Source organism: Rattus norvegicus, chromosome 20 (genome assembly GCF_021556685.1).
Source record: "Rattus norvegicus strain SHRSP/BbbUtx chromosome 20, alternate assembly SHRSP_T2T, whole genome shotgun sequence".
Taxonomy (NCBI): Eukaryota; Metazoa; Chordata; class Mammalia; order Rodentia; family Muridae; genus Rattus; species Rattus norvegicus.
In genome coordinates this window covers 13,770,393-13,790,529 of record NC_141553.1, presented here as the reverse complement: position 1 = coordinate 13,790,529, position 20,137 = coordinate 13,770,393, and the positions used below count along the sequence as shown (strand labels likewise).

General features: G+C 55.0%; 1 protein-coding gene across 5 annotated transcripts in view; it reads right to left on the bottom strand.

Moving 5' to 3' along the window:
- Positions 1-911: 911 nt before the first annotated feature.
- Positions 912-20,137, bottom strand: part of Cabin1 (calcineurin binding protein 1) — a 122,042-nt gene continuing 102,816 nt past the window's right edge. For 3 of the 5 annotated variants that reach the window (XM_087598410.1, XM_087598411.1, XM_087598414.1), the window contains 8 exons: positions 13,386-13,549; positions 12,574-12,670; positions 11,538-12,212; positions 10,280-10,354; positions 7,720-7,975; positions 2,657-2,821; positions 1,623-1,849; positions 913-1,441 (listed from right to left, as the gene is read on the bottom strand). In XM_087598410.1, coding sequence (XP_087454536.1) covers positions 1,298-1,441; positions 1,623-1,849; positions 2,657-2,821; positions 7,720-7,975; positions 10,280-10,354; positions 11,538-12,212; positions 12,574-12,670; positions 13,386-13,549 — 1,803 coding nt within the window. In that variant the 3' untranslated portion in view covers positions 913-1,297. Of the gene's footprint in view, positions 1,442-1,622; positions 1,850-2,656; positions 2,822-7,719; positions 7,976-10,279; positions 10,355-11,537; positions 12,213-12,573; positions 12,671-13,385; positions 13,550-20,137 lie in introns of those variants that run through there. The other 2 variants (NM_053575.2, XR_015645094.1) reach the window with 2 other exon arrangements.

Genomic DNA, 20,137 nt, shown 5'->3' with positions numbered 1-20,137 from the left:
CTGGCCTGGTGAGGACTCATCGTGGGTAGCCATGTTTCTCATCCATGGCCCTATATTAGGTTAATACTTTCTTCTCGATTGAGGGCTGTGCCCAGTCCATGAAGGCACAAAGGGGTATGGGCTTAAGGCTTGTCTCCATTCTGGTTTAGAGTTTGCAAGGAGAGACAGATGGTTGACAGTCACGGTATGGGGTGCTGGAACTTAAGTATCTCCAAGATAAGTGGTGTGGAGCCCAGGGAAGGCTTCTTCTGTTGTGACTAGGTTTTAGTCAAGGGTTGTGGCACGTGCCTGCAACCTCACTCAGGATGCTGAGGGCGGGGCTACATAGCAAGATCTTCTAGGTTTCCCCTGAGAGCTCACGTTTTTGTTTTGCTGCATGTGTGCGGCACCAGCGAAAGCTCTCCTGGAGCTGGAGTTAGGAACTGCACAGGTGGGCTGCCGCTTATGTGCTGGGGATTGGATTCAGGTCCTCTGGCAGAGCATGGAGAGCTCTTCAGGACTGGGCCATCTCTCCAGCCTCCAAAGCTTGCCTTAAAGCCAGCGGCCCGCCTGTGTTCTGCCCTGGACACCACACTTGGATAGCTGGTCCTGTCAGGGGGGAACTGTGATGAAGTAAAGCCTCCCTCCTGGGCTGCTCTTTCCCATGGTGTTCTTGGCTAATTCCTTGGTGTCTCAGGCTCTGCCTTCTCTGTGACTTCCCACTTAAGAGTATGGGAGCTCTAGGAGGCCCAATGTCTTCTCAGACACAGGTCCATCCTTACCCAGTGGAGCCCAGGGGATTCTGAAGAATGCCCCGGGGCAGGGGCAGGGGCAGGGGCAGGGGCAGGGGCAGGGGCAGGGGCAGGGGCAGGGGCAGGGGCAGGGGCCCCTTGCATCAGTGCATGTCCCCCAGGATAAGCAAAGAGACAGAGACCATTTTCCATCTTTATTAGAAAAAGAAGCAACAATGACAAAAAAGGGTGTGGGGAGAGCTAGGCTCCTGATGTCTCCTCGGCACTGGACTGTGGGCCTGGTCAGTACACACGGGCTTGTAGAGAAAGTCAGTATCTCATTAAAAAAAGAAGCGGCGGCGGCGGCAGCATCCCGGCTGTGCAGACCACAGCAGTGCATGTGCCTAAGACAGGCCGTACCGTCCTCTGGACCAGCACGCTCTGGACAGCCTGAGCCAGGGCAGGGTGCTGCAAAGAGGGGGCTGGGCAGGCTTAGGAGACCACAGGGAACCATACCTCAATAGGCTTCTGGCCTTGCCCAGGGTCTGGACCAAAGGGACCCCAGGCCCTGCCTCTGGGTGAACCCGTCATACGTCCATAAAGTCATCGTCCTCGTCTGTCTCACTCTCCAATGAGGACTCCTGGCTGGATGTCTCCAGAACCTCCAGGGCTGGCTGGCACAGGCTCTCCTTCCTCACATTGGCGGCAGATTGGGCAGACAGGATGGCAGACTGCACACAGAGCAGGACACGGTCAGGAGTGACTGGCTTTACTCTGAACCTCTTGACATTAACCCAAACTCTCTCCCAGGGCCCATAGTAACTTGGGCCCTTCTCCCAGTAACTCAAGCCCCTTTCCAGACCCCCATCATGAGCCCCTACACCAGGCCCCCCGCCTGGTGCCCACGGTCACCTTCAGCTTCTGCTTGGTCTCCTCTGAGATGCTGCCTTTGGGGGAGAGCAGGGTGGGGGTAGGTGGTGTGACGGTGATCTCAGGGGGGAACTTGGTGGTGGCCGAGGGGATCACCAGCTTTGGCATGTTGGGCAGGAGGCGGGACTTGGCTCTGCTGGACTCAGTTTTGCCTTGATGGCTCTCAGGTGTCTGGGTACTTCCACTGCTGGGGACCTTGGTGCTGGTGGCTGTTGAGAGACCTCAGAGCCTGAGTTTCCTTACTTAGCCTCCTTAGTCTGCCTCTCTTTGCTAAGGACTCAGTTCTTCTATAGGAAGTCGAAGGGCCCACATCACGGGTGCCTTTCTGGCCTTCTACCTGTGTAGACAGTCAGGGCCCTAGGCTCGCCTCTGGTGCAGACCCTGGAATGCTAGGCTTGTACTTGCAGCTAGGAGCAGCCTAGGCTCACAGAGGCATCGGCCGACTCTAGTGGCTCTTGTGGGATTCCTCAGGGTCCCCAGCACCAAGACAACACAACTGCTATATCCTCTGAAGTATTCCAGTCCACTTCCACTCCAGGAGGAGTAAGGGCCTGTGTCTCTTGGAGCCTGGAGGCAGTCAGGGCCAAGGCAGACTGCAGATCTGGAACCTGGCAGCCTCCAGGGAGCTGCGTGAACTGGGAGCAGCCCAGCTGTCCTGGCATGGCTCCACATTCTTCTAGCCTCATCTCTTTAAAAGGAGCGGGAGCTTACCCAGAACCCTGACTGGTCTCTGGGCTGGCGCCATGTCCTTCCACCTTGATGGTCTGTGGGAGACCTGGCCAAGAGGTCTGAAGGGCCTCACTGGCAGGGCGGAGAGGGAATAAAGGAGGGCACGTCTGTGTTCTTGTCTCAGTGCCCACAGGGACACCTCAGTGACAGGGCCCGGGGTTGTCCTTATTTTCCCATGTGCTGCTCTATACGTCCCTGTCCATCCTCTGTGGGGAAGTCCACCCATGGCTGCCATCTGTGTACGGCCTAGTGGGAGCTGGCGCTGGGCTGCTCCTGGCTGGCCTTACCTTGGCTGAAGGTGGGCTCGGCACCTGTCTGGCAAGCAGCCTCCACTGGCCAGCAGTGCTGCTCGGCCAGGGGACCAGTGGCAGCCATTTTCATCTGGTGACTGTGCCGTGGTTCTTGGGATAGAAAGCTGGGACCCTCTGTCACTCCTGACACCTCTTCTCCATCTATAGAGACACAGCCAATTATAGGTAACATTCCCATTCCATGGAGCAAGTCCCCCTTCCCCATGTTTCTGTGCCAGGCCTTGTAGGCCCTGACTATGCCCTAGGACCTGTGACAGGGGAATGTGGCCGACAATGGGACAAGGTGGTACTCTATCTCCACAGGAGTCAGGCACCAGCAAAGCACTGGCAGGTAATTTCAAGAAACGTGCCATACCTTGGGGTGTGTGTGTGTGTGTGTGTGTGTGTGTGTGTGTGTGGTGTGTGTGTGTGTGGTGTGTGTGTGGTGTGTGTGTGTGTGTGTGTGCGCGTGTGCATGCGTGTGCACAGGGGCCTGACATAGTCAGGGCCACAATCGGAGCCCTCCTTGGTCTCCATGGGTTGGTGCCATGTCCTTCTGTCCTGAATGACAATCTGTGGGAAACCCGGCTAAGAGGCCTTGAGGGGTCTGACTGGCAGAGCACCTGGTAGAATAAGCCTGAGAGTAAGAAAGACGATGTCTGTTCTAAGCTGCTCGCAGAGACACAGCTCTTGAACTTAGGTAAGATACTTCGGCTGTCAGAAGAGGGCTTATGTGCAAGGGTACCCATCCTGCATCTGGGTCATAGGAGTGGAGATCACAACCAGAGTAAAAGCCACCAAAGCAGGCAGAGAACACGAGGGAACCATATCTTCCTGCTGGGCACAGGCAGGGGCGTGGAACTGGTCAGGCCTGGTTGGATGGAACTGAGGACAACAGCTGGCCCCGCCTTACCAGTTAGGATCTCTCTCCCAGCTCCCTCAGTTCACGGTGGTCTTGCCAACTCTTTCCTGCTCATTCATGGACACAGCCTGAGCAGCTCTCACCCTTCCTCAGGGGAAAGGGAGGGCCTGGGGGCCACGGAAATGCCCCACCTAAGCCTCTGCAGAGTCAAGGTCTCCTCTTTTCTGTCTCTTTATCTAAAGAGAGTTCTTGGTATGTATCTCAGGGTAAAAATCCACGGGCTTGTCCAGTTCCAGCCTCCGGAGGAAGGTATGTCCCACCACACCCAACTTGGAGAAGTCCATACCTCACCTGACCTGAGCCACTCCCTCTCTTGTCTTCACTGCCTGGCTGTCTGGGTCATAGACAAACACTGGCTAGCAGCATGGAGCACCTCAGGACTGTCCTGCCGCATTCCTGGCACTACCTCCTGACTGCAGGGTAGAAACCTAGGTATACGCTAACCGTGCTGCCTTCCCTGGGTCCTGACTACGGCCGTTCCCATCCACGGTGGGAGCACTTCACCTCATGTAGCTGGCTGGACAGGGGTTCCCTGAGCAGCAGAGGTGGGGTTAGGACATACAGGTCGGGGGACAGACGTCTGGCTTTCAGTTGGGGGTGGACACAAGCATGGCTGTGACTAGCCAGAGGCTAGCCTAGACTTGAGACCCTACTTAAAAAGCCAAAATCATGGGGCTGGGGATTTAGCTCAGTGGTAGAGCGCTTACCTAGGAAGCGCAAGGCCCTGGGTTCGGTCCCCAGCTCCAAAAAAAAAAAAAAAAAAAAAAAAAAAAAAAGCCAAAATCAAACTAACCTTCCCAAAGGCGCCATCTTTCTAGATGGCACAGATCAGCAGGGCCGACTTCCCTGAGGTGGGCCGAGGTGCACTGTGGGTAGGATGGGTGCGGGCTGCCCTCAGTGTCCCCGTCCAACCCTGGAGCAGCAGCCCAGGTGGCTGAAGACCCCTTGTTTGCCATTCAGTCTTCAACTGTAGCAGCAAACACTGCTGGGAATTTAGTTCTATTTCCAGATACCCAAAGTGGAGAAAGATATTTTAAAAAACAAAACTGGCCAGATGATGGTGGCCTTTAATCCCACCACTTGGGAGGCAGAGGCAGGCAGAAGTGAGTTCAGGATAGCCAGGGCTACCACTCCACTGAGAAACCTCATCTCAGAACCAAAACAACAAAAACTGGTCATGGGCTCACACAGGCCTGCTTCAGGACCACACGGAGCCCAGGCTTTCCTCCTAGACGCTACCAGGAGGAAGGACACTACTGAGAGTCCTGCCAAGACTCCAACATAGGGGAAGGCACTAAGTAGGCCACCTCTTCCCCTCACTAGGGCTGTGCTGGCCACTCAGGATGCCATTAGGAAAACGGTCCTGCTCTCTGGCACCAGGTCTGTGTGGGTTGTCCCGGGAGCCTGGGCGCTTGGCTCAGACTTCCTCTGGACTCTCAGAACCTGGACCAAGCTGTCATTATGGCCCCTCCATACTGTTTGGGGCAACTCCTTTCTACCTGTTGTGCTATTTTTCTTCACATGACAGCTTCAGGAGAAAGTGACTCTCCTTCATTAAGGTGATGAGGACTGGGCACAGGCTGGGGCTACACGGGGAGACAGCAGCAGGCAGGCTAAGCCGGGGTGAGATCAGTCCTCTGGGGCAGCATGGGTGGGGCAGCAGCTTCCCTCTGGCTCTCCCACATGCACCCTGGGAGGGTGTCGTGCAGGCACCTGTGCTCCCAGGCGGCTTAGCCTTCGCCTACCCCCACGACCTAACTTTTTGCTATTAAAGTCCTCCACATATGCCCGTCAAGGGTTCTGTAAGCAGGCTGTACCATCAACAGAACAGCCAACCTAGCCACACCGCTACACTAGCCTACCACAGCTGGGCGATCTCGGAACTGGTGAGGCATTCTTTCCATGAGGGTTCGACTAGTTCCAGAGATGCAGGATATGGGCCCTACAGACCTGGCTGTTCCAAATTGGTCCCAACATCACCTCGGAAAACTCTGGTGATCATGGAAAATCCCCATAAACGTGCTGATATGAGTGGAAGGCAGGCTGGTCAGGGGATGAGTGTGCCTGGGCCTCCCTGTCAGGTCCAAGTTCTTGCTAAGGGCTGTCCCTATCCATAATCATTAGAGTACTACTGGGGGATAGACACAAAGAAGTAGGTACTCTTCCCCAGAGCTAATCTCCAAAAAATAGGATGTGAATTGTAGGCTTTTGCTTGCTTGGAGGCAGCCGGCCAGCCAGCTTTCAAAAGTGGTTTAGCTGCTTACCTGTTGTGCCCACTCAAATAACTGACATCAACAGAACCAAGGGAAGAGGCTCCACTATGAAAGAGAGGTTGTTACCCACTCGGGTGATCAGCTAAGGACTTTATTCAACTGCACAGGAGACCATGAACTAGGAACATCCTCATAACACTGGGCCTGGAATCCCAGTCCTCAAGATTCAAAAGGTCATGGGGCACAAGGTATGGCCTTGGGTCAGGACCCAGGGTAGGCAACTTGGTGGGTGTCATGGCACTGTGGGTATGACAAGTTGAAGGCAGAACCCGGTCAATGGATTTGTTTAGAAAATGCAGAAAGGGATGGAGGTGCAGGTTGGCTCAATCAGGTGGGAACCTCATTCCTTTCTACCCTGCAAATGGGAGGAGGTGTTGGGAACGCTGCGGGAGAACCCGGACATGCTCGCTCTATGCTGCCAGCCATTGTTAGTCTATGACCTAGATAAGCAGAGGGTAGGATAACCTGAGGCAGGGGCCTGTGACCCACACCACTAATAGCCATTAACAGGGCTCCCTGACCCCTGTGCTCTGAGCATGTCCACTAACATGAGCCCAAGCCCTATGGTGTGAGCAGACGTGATCAGGACAGCGGGGGGTCAGGGGTGGGAGACGGGGGGGGGGGGGGGGGGTGGCACCTTGAGCTTTGTGCATGCTCACCTGAGCCCAAACTGCTTTAGCTGCCCTGTCCTGTGGCCTTCAGAGGTCCCTCACCATTCCCTGCTACAATCCTCAAGGTAACCTGAGGGGATCATCTGATAAAAAACCCCAAGCTTGTCACTGAGCTTCTGGAAGGAGCTGAGAGGGGCTCTCCCACCCCAGCCTCCAGCATGGCGAGGGGCTAGCTGTCCTACTGTGCAGATGAAATGGGAGATGGCATAGTCAAGGTCCCATGACTGAAGGTGGCAGTTCCCAATGTGACTGGGAGGACAGGCAAGCCCTAATGGACAGACGGCTCCGGTTTGGGCAGGTGATCATACAACTATGGAGTATAGGACACAGACCAGGACCTGACCCAGGGTGAGAGAAATAAGGGTGGGAAGACTGGTCTTTGCTGGAGGAGTGAGTTGGTTAGGGAACACCTTTGCTAGTTCAGTCTCTGCAGCCTGACCACGGTACCACGGCCCTAAGAGTCAACAGGGAGCAGGCCTGGGGGTGGGCAGAGCCGGGCACAGTCAACCACAAAGTCGGAGAAGTAGCTGCAGCAGTGAGGAGCACAGAGCCTCACCCACATCCTCCCCTGTGTGCTGGCCTGATGCCTTTTTCCTCCTGCCTGCCATGACGGCCACCCTGGTGACTGGTGGCTCCTGATTTCCAGAAGGAATGAGGGTTCCCACCTGACTGAGCTAGCCTGTGCAACTCCATCCTATCCTGCATTTTTTTCACAAATCCACTGACCTGGTTCTGCCTTCAACTTGCCATGCCCGCAGTAGGAACGTGTCTGGTCCTGGGCGCTCACTACCTGGGGACTCGAAGACTGCCCAGGTCAGAGCCTTCCACCGCAGCCTGGCCTACACTAGCTAGCTTCCTCCCTACCACGGATAAAGCCAACCTTCCTATTTGGGGTACTGTTGGGGCAGAAGCTAGGACAACAGCAAACCCTTCAGTGGTGGTACATGTTCCCTCTCCTCACAATTCCAAGTGCGGGCAGGACAGACACTGGGGGCAAGAACCACCAATGCTGCTAGTAACTGTGACCTGGACTAGCAGCCAATAGCCCTAGAGTTACTCTGGGGCTGCTGGAGGACACCCCACATGCTTCTTTGCCAATTCTGCAGGGGAAGGATTTGTGGTAGAGGGGCCTTGGCTCTGGGGAATCTGACAGTCAAGATCCCAGGTTTCCAGGCAGAGGGAGATGGTACTTACCAGGACTCAGAGGGGCCCTGCTGGGCACAGCCTCTGGCCTGTGTGGCTGGGGAATTCCAGGGTCTGGGGTAGAGGCTGATGCTGAGGGAGGGCAGGTGATGGCAGCAGCCAACCCAGGCTTGAGGTGGGAGTCACTGGGCCGCTGGAGAGCGTCAGGTGCTGTGGTGTCAGGTGCTGAGGGGGCCACTGTTGCAGGGAAGAAATTCTCTCGGCTGTCCTTGGGGTGCTTGGGGGTAGTGGGTGCATCTCCTGAGGCCTGTGAAGACAAAGGCAAAGTGAGGAAGGTCAATGAGGTACTGCACTGCCCCATGCCAGTCCAGTTCAGCCCTGTAGGACACTTCATCTGGACTCTGGCCGCCGACATCCTGTCTTACATCATTCCGAGCTCTCGGGCACAGCCAACAAGAAGCACACACATTTTACCTGAACACAACTGACACACAGCCGACAGTCCAGCTCCTCCCTCTCTTGGAGACATCCACCCATACTAGCAGGGCCTCAATGAAGACCTCTGGCTTGTTTCTGTCCCCTCCCCAGTGCCAGCCTGGGAGGAACCTATTCGCTTATGTCTCTATATATGATGTAGGGCCCAACCCTGGGGCTGTAGGAATGGTGAACCTGGGACAGGGACTTTCTATTCCCCAAACCTGAGACTTTCAGTGAGGAAGAACACGAAACCCACCTTGATACTTGAGGGAGCCTAAAGGTACCTTGTCCTAGAAGAGGTGAAGCATGTGGGACGATGCAGTAAGTAGCTGTCTGAGATGCCCCAAGGGAGGAAAAGTGGAGCTGTATGTGGTGGTGAGAGGACCCAGGGTAAGGAACCCCAGGGGCACACCATCCCAGTGCGGCCTGGGGAGGGAGTGGCAGGCTGAGGACCACTTGGCTTTGTATCCCAGGTGACCAGGGACCAGGCCTGACACTGCCTAGCACCAGGCAGCCTGAAATGTAGGGATCCTAGTCTAGCTTTGTCTCCTCCACTTCCTTGCCGGGTTCTTTAAAGGGCCACTGGCAGCAGCCTCTGCCCACTGACCCCAGTGTACTGACATGTACAGGTCTTGGCTGCAAGCAGTTCTCTTGAGACTCTCTCCTGTCCTCAATTCCTTGCTAACACAGCACCAGTAAAGGCATGGTGCTTGCTATTTCCTGTATGGGTTTGTCACTTAAGTCCCTTCAAAGTCTGATGTCAGCTGTACCCAGAGGTACACACTTATAATCCCAGCATTCAGGAAGCTGAGGCAGGAGGCTTGCCATAAGTTACAGGCCAGCCTGAACTACGTAGTAGTAGTCTGTCTAGCTATATACAAGAAGTCTGGGGCAATAATCAAGTGATGATGTCTGCTGGCTGCTTGATCCATCTTACCAAGGACTCTGATCCTCCTATAGGAGGCTGCCCACAGCCCACATGCTCAAAGGTGAATCCCTGGACTTCCTTTGATCAGTGTCTAGGCAGTGTTGATGACCTCATGCTCTATTCCACCAAGAGGAAGCCTGTCTGGACCCCTAAGACAGACACCTGCCAGCTGCTGGTGCTCCTAGGACAAGTACCCCAAAACACTTGGGCTACCCCTAGCATGAGAAGCCAGACCAGCAATGACATGGACAATGACTCATGACCACTAACAAAAAGGCTGTTTTGGGGCTGGGGATTTAGCTCAGTGGTAGAGCACTTACCTAGGAAGCACAAGGCCCTGGGTTCGGTCCCCAGCTCCAAAAAAAAAAAAAAAAAAAAAAAAAAAAAAAAAAAAAAAAAAAAAAAAAGGCTGTTTTGCCTTTTCTGAGCAGGCTCAGGGAGAGTATGGCTTTTCATCCTGCTGCCTGCTGGGCCCGCCTCCCTCTGCCCAACTCTTGGCATGATAAAACATAGGAAACCCCTTCTTCCCGTGGTTTTTTTTTTTTTTTTTTATTTTTGAGAAGACCTCTCTATGTAGACCAGGCTGGCCTCAAACTAACAGAGATCCACTTGCCTTTGCCTTCTGAGTACCAGGCGTAAAGGAGGTGTGCACCGCCTCATCTGATCATCAGCTCTACCTTATGGGGGCTTCTCTTAGCCTACCCCAGCAAGGCCTGGCTCTTACAGCTACCCAACATGGCAGCCTTTCCCACCATCTTGGAATTCTGACATCTTCACCTATCAGCACCTGGATACCCTGGCTTGGAATGAGCCCTGGTCCCCATCATATTCAGTGACCCCATGTCACTGCCTGCCTCCACCCCGTGTTCCTGGCTGTTTGATACTACTTAGATCAGTTCTCTACGAGCCACGAAGGTGAGGCCCCTTCCTAGCTGAAACCAGATGACTAAATGCTGTCCTTCCTACCTATGAAGGTCCCACATGTATGTCTTGAGTCCTGTCAGGGTACTGACCCGTTTTCCAGAAGCCTAGGTACTTCCCGCTCCTCCGCCCTGGGCCCACGATGACCACAGCATCTGGGCAGACTTTCAGGGCAGACTTGCTTCTGGGACAGCAACCCAAGCCTTGGTGTGGGACAGGATCAGCATGAGCAGCTGGCGGACACTGGGGAGCCGCTGGGGTGTGTGGGTGTGCAGGACAGCTTACCTGTCTCTGGGCAGCAGCCCCGAGGTGGACCTGACAGAACTTCACAGCCTGCTCCAGTGCAGTCTCCTCGTCCACCTGAACAGAGAGATGGCCAAATTAGGGAAACTGGGCCACAGTACCTGACCTGCTCTGTATTACCAGCCTAAGAAGGTCACTCCTATGTGGACTGTCCTCAGTGAGGACCACACCTAGCACCCGAGACTGTCATCCAGGTGGGGATGCAGGCCAAAGGTCCAGGTACCAACTGCTTGTGTCAGGACTGGTCCCAGTCAACCCTCAGGCTACTTCAAGTTATTTTTTTCCATGGTCAGTTATTTATGTCCTTAAGGGCTGAGAACAGAGGCCTTGGGCTCCAGTGAAACTTTCCAATTCATCTAAGAGCTGGGCTTGGTGGTCCATGCTTTTAATGTCGGCACTAGGGACTCAGAGGCAGACTAAGTGTCTCAGGCCAGCCTGAGCCACACGGCAAGACCCTATCGGCTCAGCTGCTTAAGTGGCTGTCATAGGCTGGGTTCTGATCTATCTTTTGGGGGAGTTGTTGATAACAGGGGGAGGTGCCTTCTGAAACGCCAGGTAGGATGGCACACTAAGTGTTCAGCACGGACTGAGAGCCTAACACATGTGGCAGTCACAGGGTAATCCTGAACGAGCAGGTGTGACTTAAAGGAGAGATGGGAACAGGCAATGTGGGAAACGACTTGGGCCCCCTACAAGAAAAGCAGCAGCACCACACTGTTCTAGGAAGTCAGAGGAGTCATAATGCTCATCTCAGAGGTGCTAGGAAGAACTGACCACGCTGGACAGTCACTCCATTTGTACTGCTCACAAGTTCTGCAGATTCTTCCTATGGAGAAAAGTGCATCTGTCTGTGGGGTGGGGATCAGACTTTCGGGCTGCCATGATCAGACTCCTGGCTCTGCTCCTTAGGCTGGGTACCACAGCCCCCCACTTCAGGAAGCAGCCCCTCACAGTGCTCCGACGAGGGCTTCCACACTCCTGTGCTGGACCCTAGTTTCATCTTTCTTAGAGGATAAATTCATTGTACACCTCATTATTTTCTGTGTCTAAACTTATTGCCTGTTCATCAGAGAAAATCTCAAAAATAAAAAACACAACCTCAATCTTCCCTCCAAAAAAGAAAAATCAAAAGAGCAGAAAACCACCCCCCAAAGTGCCAGCGTTAAAGCAGTGGGCGCAACCCTAGCGCCCACACCTCAGGGTGGGGCTGCAGCCCAGGATCCGTGCGCGAGCCGCCCACCTGCTTGATGAGCATGTAAGTCTCCGACATGATCTTCTCGATGCGGCTCAGGTCATAGGCCATGGCCTTCTGGCCCTGCTGCCACACACGGTAGGCGTCCAAAAGGAGCGTCTTGCCAGACTCTGTGTCCTGCAGGAGTTTCCTCTTTCGATTAGGCCTTGGCGGTGCCTCCTCGGGGTGCCCCGCTGCCCTGGCCCCCATGGTAGTGGGAGCAGCTGTGGTGGGGGTTACTGGGGATGGTACAAGTGGGGCAGGCTGCTGCCGGGTGCTGATGCTCAGCTCCTCCAGGGAAAGCTCAGCAGAGCGGCTCTCGGGACCCCGGTCCCTTGGGGGGCGGCCTGGCAACAGACGTGGCGTCGGTTCCAAGTCTGGGTGGCGAGCAGCAGTCTCGCCGGTGTCCATGGGTTCTGTGGGCCCCACCGGGGGACGCTCTTTGTCTTTCGGCTCCCCACCCTGCTCTGTGTTGTCCCTTGTGTCTGTGGCCACTGGCAATTGGTGGAGAGGGCCCACTTTGCCCCCTGGCTCAGGCCCTGGTCCTGAGCCATCAGCTAGAGGTAGCTTCTTGGGGTGTGGGAGGCTTTCCTGGCCATCCTCGGGACTGGCTTTGTGTGAGACATCGGTGGTCATCCTGGCTCCAGAGAGGCCACAGGCCTTGGATCCTGGGTGCTCTAACCCCTACAAGGGAAGCAGACAAGTTACTGTGCTCTGCCTGTGTCAGAGCCTCGGTGGGTCCCTCTACCCAATGCCACTCTAGCCATGCCACATAGCAGCCGACAAGCAGGGCTACGGTCACGTTCCTCTGGCAGCTCCACTCCCTCACACACAAGCAGGTGGGGGCAGGCTGGGCAATGGAACTCATGCACACTGCTTCTGGGATGGTACAGCCTGGCTTTCCAGGAGCATTGTGATGTGAACCTTCTGGGGAGCTGACGTGGAGAGGACTTGTGCAGGCCATTACTTGTGGCTGCCGCAGAGACCTGACACCCTGGCCCTTGTGCACGAGGCCTGGGGTGAGGGCTGTGACAGGCTAACGTACCTCTGCAAGCTCACTCAGTGTGTCCTCCAGCACCTTCACAGTGAGGATGAAGGCGCGCTGTGCCAGCACCTGGCGGTCAGCATCTCGCAGATATTTCCTGCGGTCATACAGAGGGACAGAAATGGTGGGACAGTGTCAGAAGCCATACTGTGCAGCCGAGTGAGGAGTCAGCACCTTACTTCCACCCAAAGCCCCGTGACTATGTGCCCACCTAGTTAGGTCTGTTCCCCTAAAGTGCTTTCTGGACCACATACTTCATATTTAGTGAGTCTCTGACTGTGGTCCCAGTGGCTGCCCTGAGCCCTCTGAAGTACAGGTCAGACAGAGGTCAGGGCTATGGTGGGCTAAGTGATGGCTCAGGGGAGGCTTGGGGGCTAAGTTCCTCTCCCTCAGGCTGGGATGCTTACGCTTCACAGCCAGGCCAGGCTAGCCCTGTGTCAGCTGCATCTCCAGGTATAGCATCCCCAACCTCTACACTTGACAGTTGTAGCAGACACTCTGTTCGGTGTCCCAGCCTTCTGGCCAAGAAACTATGCTGCCTGTAGAGGCCCACGGCCTCTGCTGCCTGCCTCCTGCTTCCCTGGGGCCAGGGCTACTTTCAGACTTTCAGGATGTCTACTCCCTACACCCACGCTAGTTAGTGCCTCTGAGCGTCCAGGCTGGGCAGGAGGGATGGCGGGCTTGTGTTCCAGATGCCAGGATAAAAGATGCCCCTCAGGAGAGACAGAAGGCTGGGGCTTCTGGACCAACAGACCTCCGAGCCAGGGGCGAGCAATGGGGACAGGCCTGGCTGTGTGTGGTGGCTCACTCACTTGCCCTGGTCTGGTGTCCGCTGCAGCATGGAGGACACCTTCAACAGGGTGCTGTGGTCCCGGAGCTGGGCTAGAACCTTGAGTAGCAGCACGATGGAGCGGTTCATGTGCCAGGCGAAGCTGCCGGGCCGGTCAATCTCATCCACGGGGATCCGCCAGATGCCCTGTGGGATGGCGGTCAAGGACAGGCTAAGGGAGGCGGCCGCCTCTGGAGCCTTAGGACACCCTGCCTCAAGTCCCCTCAAGCCTGCCACTGTGCACAGGGCCTAGCCAGGGCTTCTCAGCCTCTTCGTGTCAGCCGGAGGAGGACAGGTGCAGCAGCCTCTGCTGTTCCCTTTTCATCCATGGCAGAGGACAGGCCATGTAAGGTTCTAACCATTTTCCACAGACAGAGTCACACCAGCCCCTTCTTTTCATGTGGATGTATCCTTTCCTGGACCTGTTTCCTATGGTGGCTTTCACAGTGGCTCTGCGCAGCCACCGTGCAGAGATGCAGGAAAGACTCCCAGGGGAGGCAATAGGGAACCAGAGGACTGGCCACTCTAGCAGCTGCTGCTGGAGGACCAGCCCCTGCAGACCCACTTCCCTCAACTCCTGTCCCAGATGATCCAGGAAATCAACTGCAGCCCCCAAGATACCCAGGCCCCCAACACCTGTTATATCAGTTTGCTTTGGTAGTCTCTCCTCCCCTCTCCCTTCGTCCGTATCTAACCACAAGGCATTGCCCCTTACCCTGCCCCCACTCACCACCAGTGCCCTGGTAGGACCCTGTGTCAAGCCTGGCACTGACGCCCACTGGCATGTTGAGGTTTGGTCTTTTGCTATGCTAAATACTGGTTGCTCCCAGACACCACACACAGACCCAGGTGACCCTGCTCCCCAAGTTATCCCTGATTGGCGAATAAAGATGCAGACAGCCAAGCTGGGCAGAAGAGACATAGGTGAGGTTTAGGGTTCCCAGGCTTGGGGGTCATCGAGGTGGGAAAAAGGGAGGAGAGAGAAGCCTCCATTGGGTAAGATTCTTAAAATAATGGCCACATGGGCTGACTATGGGGTTAAGAGCAATCCAGACAAAACACGGCAAATTATCTAATGGGATTACTGGCTGGGAAATGGACACAACAGTAGAGAGGATAGACAGACACCTGCCCAGCTCTCGTGCTGATTAAGGCTTATTATGAAGGTTATGTGTATTAAAGACGGAGCAGAAACCCTGGATTGGGATTAAATATTTTCAACAACATTGGGGCCCATCAGGATGTAGGGGTAACAAGGATGCTGGAGGGAAGGAGTGGTGTGTGAACACTCAGGGGACTTGTCTGACACAGGACCTTGGTGGCCTGGGAGAAGCTGGCAAATAACAGTGGGGCCCTGTAGTCAACCCCTTGAGAAGCTCCAGCTAGCACAGGCCGGATCTTGACAGGCGGGGTTTCTGGGTGTCGAATGCCAGTCACAGGGATTACAGTAGCCTCCACAGGGGCCCTCTCTTCATGGCTTCTCGCTGTCTATTAGTGGTCTATGTACAGCAGTATAAACCCATGCTCTAGAGGGTCAGAGGGATGGGGCAGGACGGAGGCAGGGCATCTTTAACCTTGAGCTGATAAGGGAGGCCTTGAGAAGCTTAACACCCTTAGGCCTTGGCCCCATAGCCTCCACCCTGGCCTTCAGGGAGGGGCCACCTAACAGGCTAGAGGGTAAAAACACCCATACCCAGGAGAACAAACACGATTATATATAATATATATATATTCCTCACATGTATGTCTATAACAGCTTTATAAAAAGCCACTCTGTGTGTGTGTGTGTGTGTGTGTGTGTGTGTGTGTGTGTGTGTGTGTGTGTAGGACCCCAGGGTACCTCTCTGCTCCTAGGACTAAGGATAGCCTAACATAGACTACAGTGGCCATGAACATATTCATGGCCCAGCACTGAGGCTAGGGAAGGGTTCTGTTTCTTGAGGAGGCATAGTCCAGACATTATACATGGAGTTCTCCCACAACTGTGAGGAAAAGACCCCTGTGGGTCTTCTGAGGGAAGCCTCCACACCTGTCCCAACCCCCACAGCTGGCTGCAGCAGCTCTTCCGTATGGATGGACGGTAGGGAGAGATGCCTTGGCTCACCCCGAGACCTGGGCGTGCCCAGATGCTCTCCTTGATCTCCAGACCGCACCCCCCACCCCTTGGAGAGGCCTAGAATCAACTTAGCTTCAGAGATGTCTCCGCACTTTGAGTGCAGAGCCCTAGATGACCCAGGTTAGTCAGAGGATACTTTTCTCCAGACCTGAGAATGGTACAAGGGCTGCCCAGCTTCTCAGACATGAATTCAGAGTCAGGAGTGGTGGCTCACACCCTCAGTCCCAGTGCTCAGGAGGCAAAGGCAGGCAGAGTTTTGTGAGTCGGAGGCCAGCCTGGTCAGCAGAGCAATCAGAGCTACACAGAGAAATCGTCTCAGAAAACCAACTCCTTTCAGCCCCACCATTTACATTTGCTCTTCTGAACTGCACTGAGTGGTGCTATGATTAGAATGGGGAGGACTCTCCTCTAGGAGCAGACAGAGGCGGGGAAGGGGCACTGCTCCCCAGTGTTCACTACAGCCTCTAAGCCAGTAAGTAGTCCTGGAGTGCAGACACAGGCAGGCTGAGGAAGAACAGAGAAAGGGTCCTCAGCTAAAGGTAGTTGGGTTCCAATGCCCATCTACTCTGGATACTAGCATGCCAGCTCTCATATCAGTTAGACAAACTGGAGTTAACCAACACTGGTGATGGCTAGTGTCAACTCTGGTTACAATTCGTAGAACGATATTTTCTACATGGCACAGGGCTGCCCGCCAGGAACTGAACCAACATCAACTGGTACCAGGGCCTTGGGTGTGCTACACAAGTGTTGTTAAACCACTGAGGTATATGCCTAGCCCTTGTATGAGACAGGTGGCCACACGCACGCGCGCGCGCGCACACACACACACACACATACACACACACACACACACCACACACACACACCACATACACACACACCACACACACACCACACACACACCACACACACACACACACACACACACACACACACACACACACACACACACGGGTTTTGAACTCTTGATCAACCTGGATTAATTATTTAGGTGTGTACCAAGCCAGGCACTGTTGGTGTGTTTTAAATTTCTACCTTACCTGACTGCTCTCTAACTTCTGGAGTCCTTTGGATTCTATGCACGTGGGCCTGTTTGTCCTTTCGCATCCTCTGCCCAGCCAACTTTCCCAGTGTTTTCCAGGCCCAAGTGTGACATATGGTCCCTCTCCTCTGAGGCTCCCTGGCTTGCCGCTCTGTGACTCGATAGAGACAACTTGAGGCTAGCCTTACAGACGATGGCTTTGGAGCTGGCAGGGGTCCTGGCCAGGGTCGGTCTGCTTTAGCTCTAGCTCTGAGGGGCCTGACACAAACTTGGCAAAGTAGGTGGGGCATCCATCTTGAAAGCTTTCCGCCTCCCATTTCACTGGGTACAGGTTCTTTGTGCCAAGGAATCCTAACTGCCCTGCCTCCTGAAATCTCCATGTTCTACTGTGTGGGGCAGGTAAGAGACAACTGCATTCACAGCAAACGAAGCTCTTCCAAGCTCCAAGCATGCATGATGCCCCACGGGAGCTGGGAGCTTTCTGAGATAAACGGACTCTGCCTAAAAAGTCACCAGTGCCAGGGCAATGTGGTGATTCTGACCAGTTGCACAGCCCACCTAGCCACGAGAAGGCTGTCACACCATGAAAAACTGAGCTGAGGAGGTGCTCCCTGCAATAACTGGTGTCTGGCCACATGTAGGGTGGGTTGGGGAGGCAGAAGGTACTTGGCGGATGTTAAGGCACAGGAGGCCAGGGCTCCCGTGAAGGGTCACACTCCCTAAGCTAAGAATTGATGGTATGTAGCATGCAGTCACCTCCCCAGGCAAGGGGAGGAGGAGGAGGAGGAGGAAGAAGAGGAGGAGGAAGAAGAGGAGGAGGAAGAGAGGAAGAGGAGGAGGCAGCCCCTCTGGGGGCTATCAAAGGCCCGGCAGGCAGGGTAAGGCACATGACTGCAGTGGAATCACCTTTAGTACCAGGGGAAGGAGAAAACAACACAGGCCATAAGTTCTTAAACACACCTACTTCCCTACAGGAAAGCTCTGTTAGCAGAGGTCTCTGTTCTCAGCATCTGGGTCTCATTCCCCTGCACTGTGCATCTCACCCCCTTTTATAACGGTACTCATTTCACAACGAATGAGGCAGGGTCCAGGGAAAGCAGAAGGAAGTGCGGGCACCCTGACAAGTATTCCAATGAGCCCTTAGGGCCCTGCTCCAGCTTCGTCCGGCCTTCTCCGGAGACAGCCGTGCTGCCCCACACACTTGCTGGGCAAGTTCTGCTTCCTTCACCCCTCATGCGCATTCCCACGTCCCACAGGACTCTTGAACTTACTGGGTACCATCTCCTCTCTGTTTCCTGAACGGAGTCCTTCCCTTCCAAGGGCATGCAGCTAGCAGGTAAACTCCTAGCAGGAGCCCTTGGGAATAGTGCTTTGCCGCTCAGCACGGGGCTGTATGCAGATGGAGAGAAACCTGGGTAGGAGGCAGGGGTAGGGGTGTCCTGTGGCCACCAAGCTGGCCTTTGGAGATAGCAGTACTGAGAAAGGACATTCACGAGCCAGCAGGGCAGAAAACAAGCCAACTGTGCCTTCTGTCTGAGCTGAGCAGAATCTGGCTTCCGTGTTTACAGCTCCAGGATGGACTGGGCACAGTCCTCTCCAAAGGAGGCAAACTAGAACTCGTCCTTCTGACTGCCCCCACCAAGCCCACCTCCAGAGAAGGAGTCAGGCGCTTTCTCAGGATGAACCAGGCAGACTTCTGTTCTGTTCTGTCTCCTTCACCACAGCCCGCAGGGGAGAAGGTGTGGGCTGGGCAGAGGCTGCACAGCACCCGACCCCAAACCTAGACGAGAAAGGCATGGACCTCCGGCAGGTGACAGGGAGAAGCCAGAGTGTGGAGTGAGCTAGGGATAGCATGGAAGGCATGAGCGGCAGGCTCCTTTATGAAGGGAGGCAGACGGGGTGAGCCTGCAGGGGAGCCATGTCCTGGGCTGAGGGACAGCCCGGAGCAGAAGCTCACGTCTGAGAGCGTCTGAGAGCAGGCAGCCGAGTGGGAGTTAGAGCATCAGGAGCTACAGGAGTTCCCTGAGAACTGTGCTTTCACATCCCTGCAGGCACACACAGCCTTTAATCAGCCTCACGGTTCCTGGGTTGTGGCACTCTGGTGGTCAGTGTGGCTGGGGATAGTGCATGGCCAGAGGACTGTGCTGTAGGCATTCGGGCCTTCCCAGCAGCCTCAGCGTACTTCCAAATACCACACTGTACTCAGGTTTCTCCTACATGCCAAGCACTTCCCTGCCAGCCTCTCAGCCCATCTCCGCTCCTCAGAGTGGTTCTGGGCTCCTTAAGGACAGATGAAGTCACTGAAACACACACTAACAACTGAATGATTTATGGGGTCCCAGGCTGTGGGCTGAAGGCTGGACACAAGTCCCAACCCTGCCCACAGCTGCTGAGTCCTCTGACTGCTATGGGGCAGCAGGGACGGATTCTTTCAGGAGCAACACCTCACAGGAGCATGGGTCTGGGTACATGGGACTGGGGCACGGTCGCTGCTCTGAGGGTTTCCGAAGCCTTTCTCGGGAGTAGAGAGAGCGTACGTAAGTGGAGGTAGTGTGTAAGCCTGTGGTAGCACTCACAGATGCTCATCTACTCACAATGGACTGGAGAGCAGTGTGGGAGGGGAGGCTTGGCCTGGAGGCTGCTGAGGCTTGGCCTTCCACTCATGGCAATCTTGGTGTGTGGAACCACAGAGGGAGCAAGCAGCAGTGGCTCCTGTTGGCATGGAGCACTCTGCCTGGGTAAGGCTATGCCTGTGCTCCCACCTCCTAACGTCCCCACCATTCTGTGGTTAGGGGGAGTGGTTCCTGAGGAGACCCAGACTCCTCTTTTCCCTTCTTCTCATAGCCTGTATATACCGGCTGTGGGCCTTAGTGTACATGGAGGAGCTCATCCACGTGTTCTCCTGGACCTCAGTACCTGACCTGATGTCTGTGGGACAGTCTCTTTACTCAGCCCAGAGCCAACTGCCCCTGTGGCTATCCTGAGATTTCTATCTTTCTGTCACAGATCCTCCTAGAACCCCTTCCTTCTCTAAGGCACGGACGGAGTGCCTAGAAGGCCTGGAAAAGCCAGAAAGGAAAGAAGTTGGGGGAAGGAACTGGCTTAGACAAGAGCTATGAGTGGTGGTGGTGGGGTGCTCAGAGTTTCATTCTGTTGGTACGCTGGCAGAGATACCCCAAGATACCCAGTTCTTTTTTCCCAGAGTGCAACCGAGTGTAGATGACCCGCTCAGGATGTCCAGTGAGAGTGGACTAGGAAGCAGGGTCTTAGCCTCCTCCCCTGAAAGCCTCTCCTCATGGCCTCACCTCTAACACTCCCAAAGGACGGAGCTGGCAGGGTTCTGAACCACATGCTTCCTATTCAGCTGAGAACCGGCACAGTCCTGGCACACAGCACGCATGGCCTGCATGACTGGTGTCTCTCCATTAGCAGCACAGGCATCTCCCAGAGTTAAAGTGCTGCAGGCCTACTGCAGGAGACGGCCTTCAGCCTTGGTCCTGCCAGGCTCAGCTGCCCTCTCCAGCTGCTCCACACACAGGTCTGAGATGTGACACTTGTTCTGATTTGCCATTCT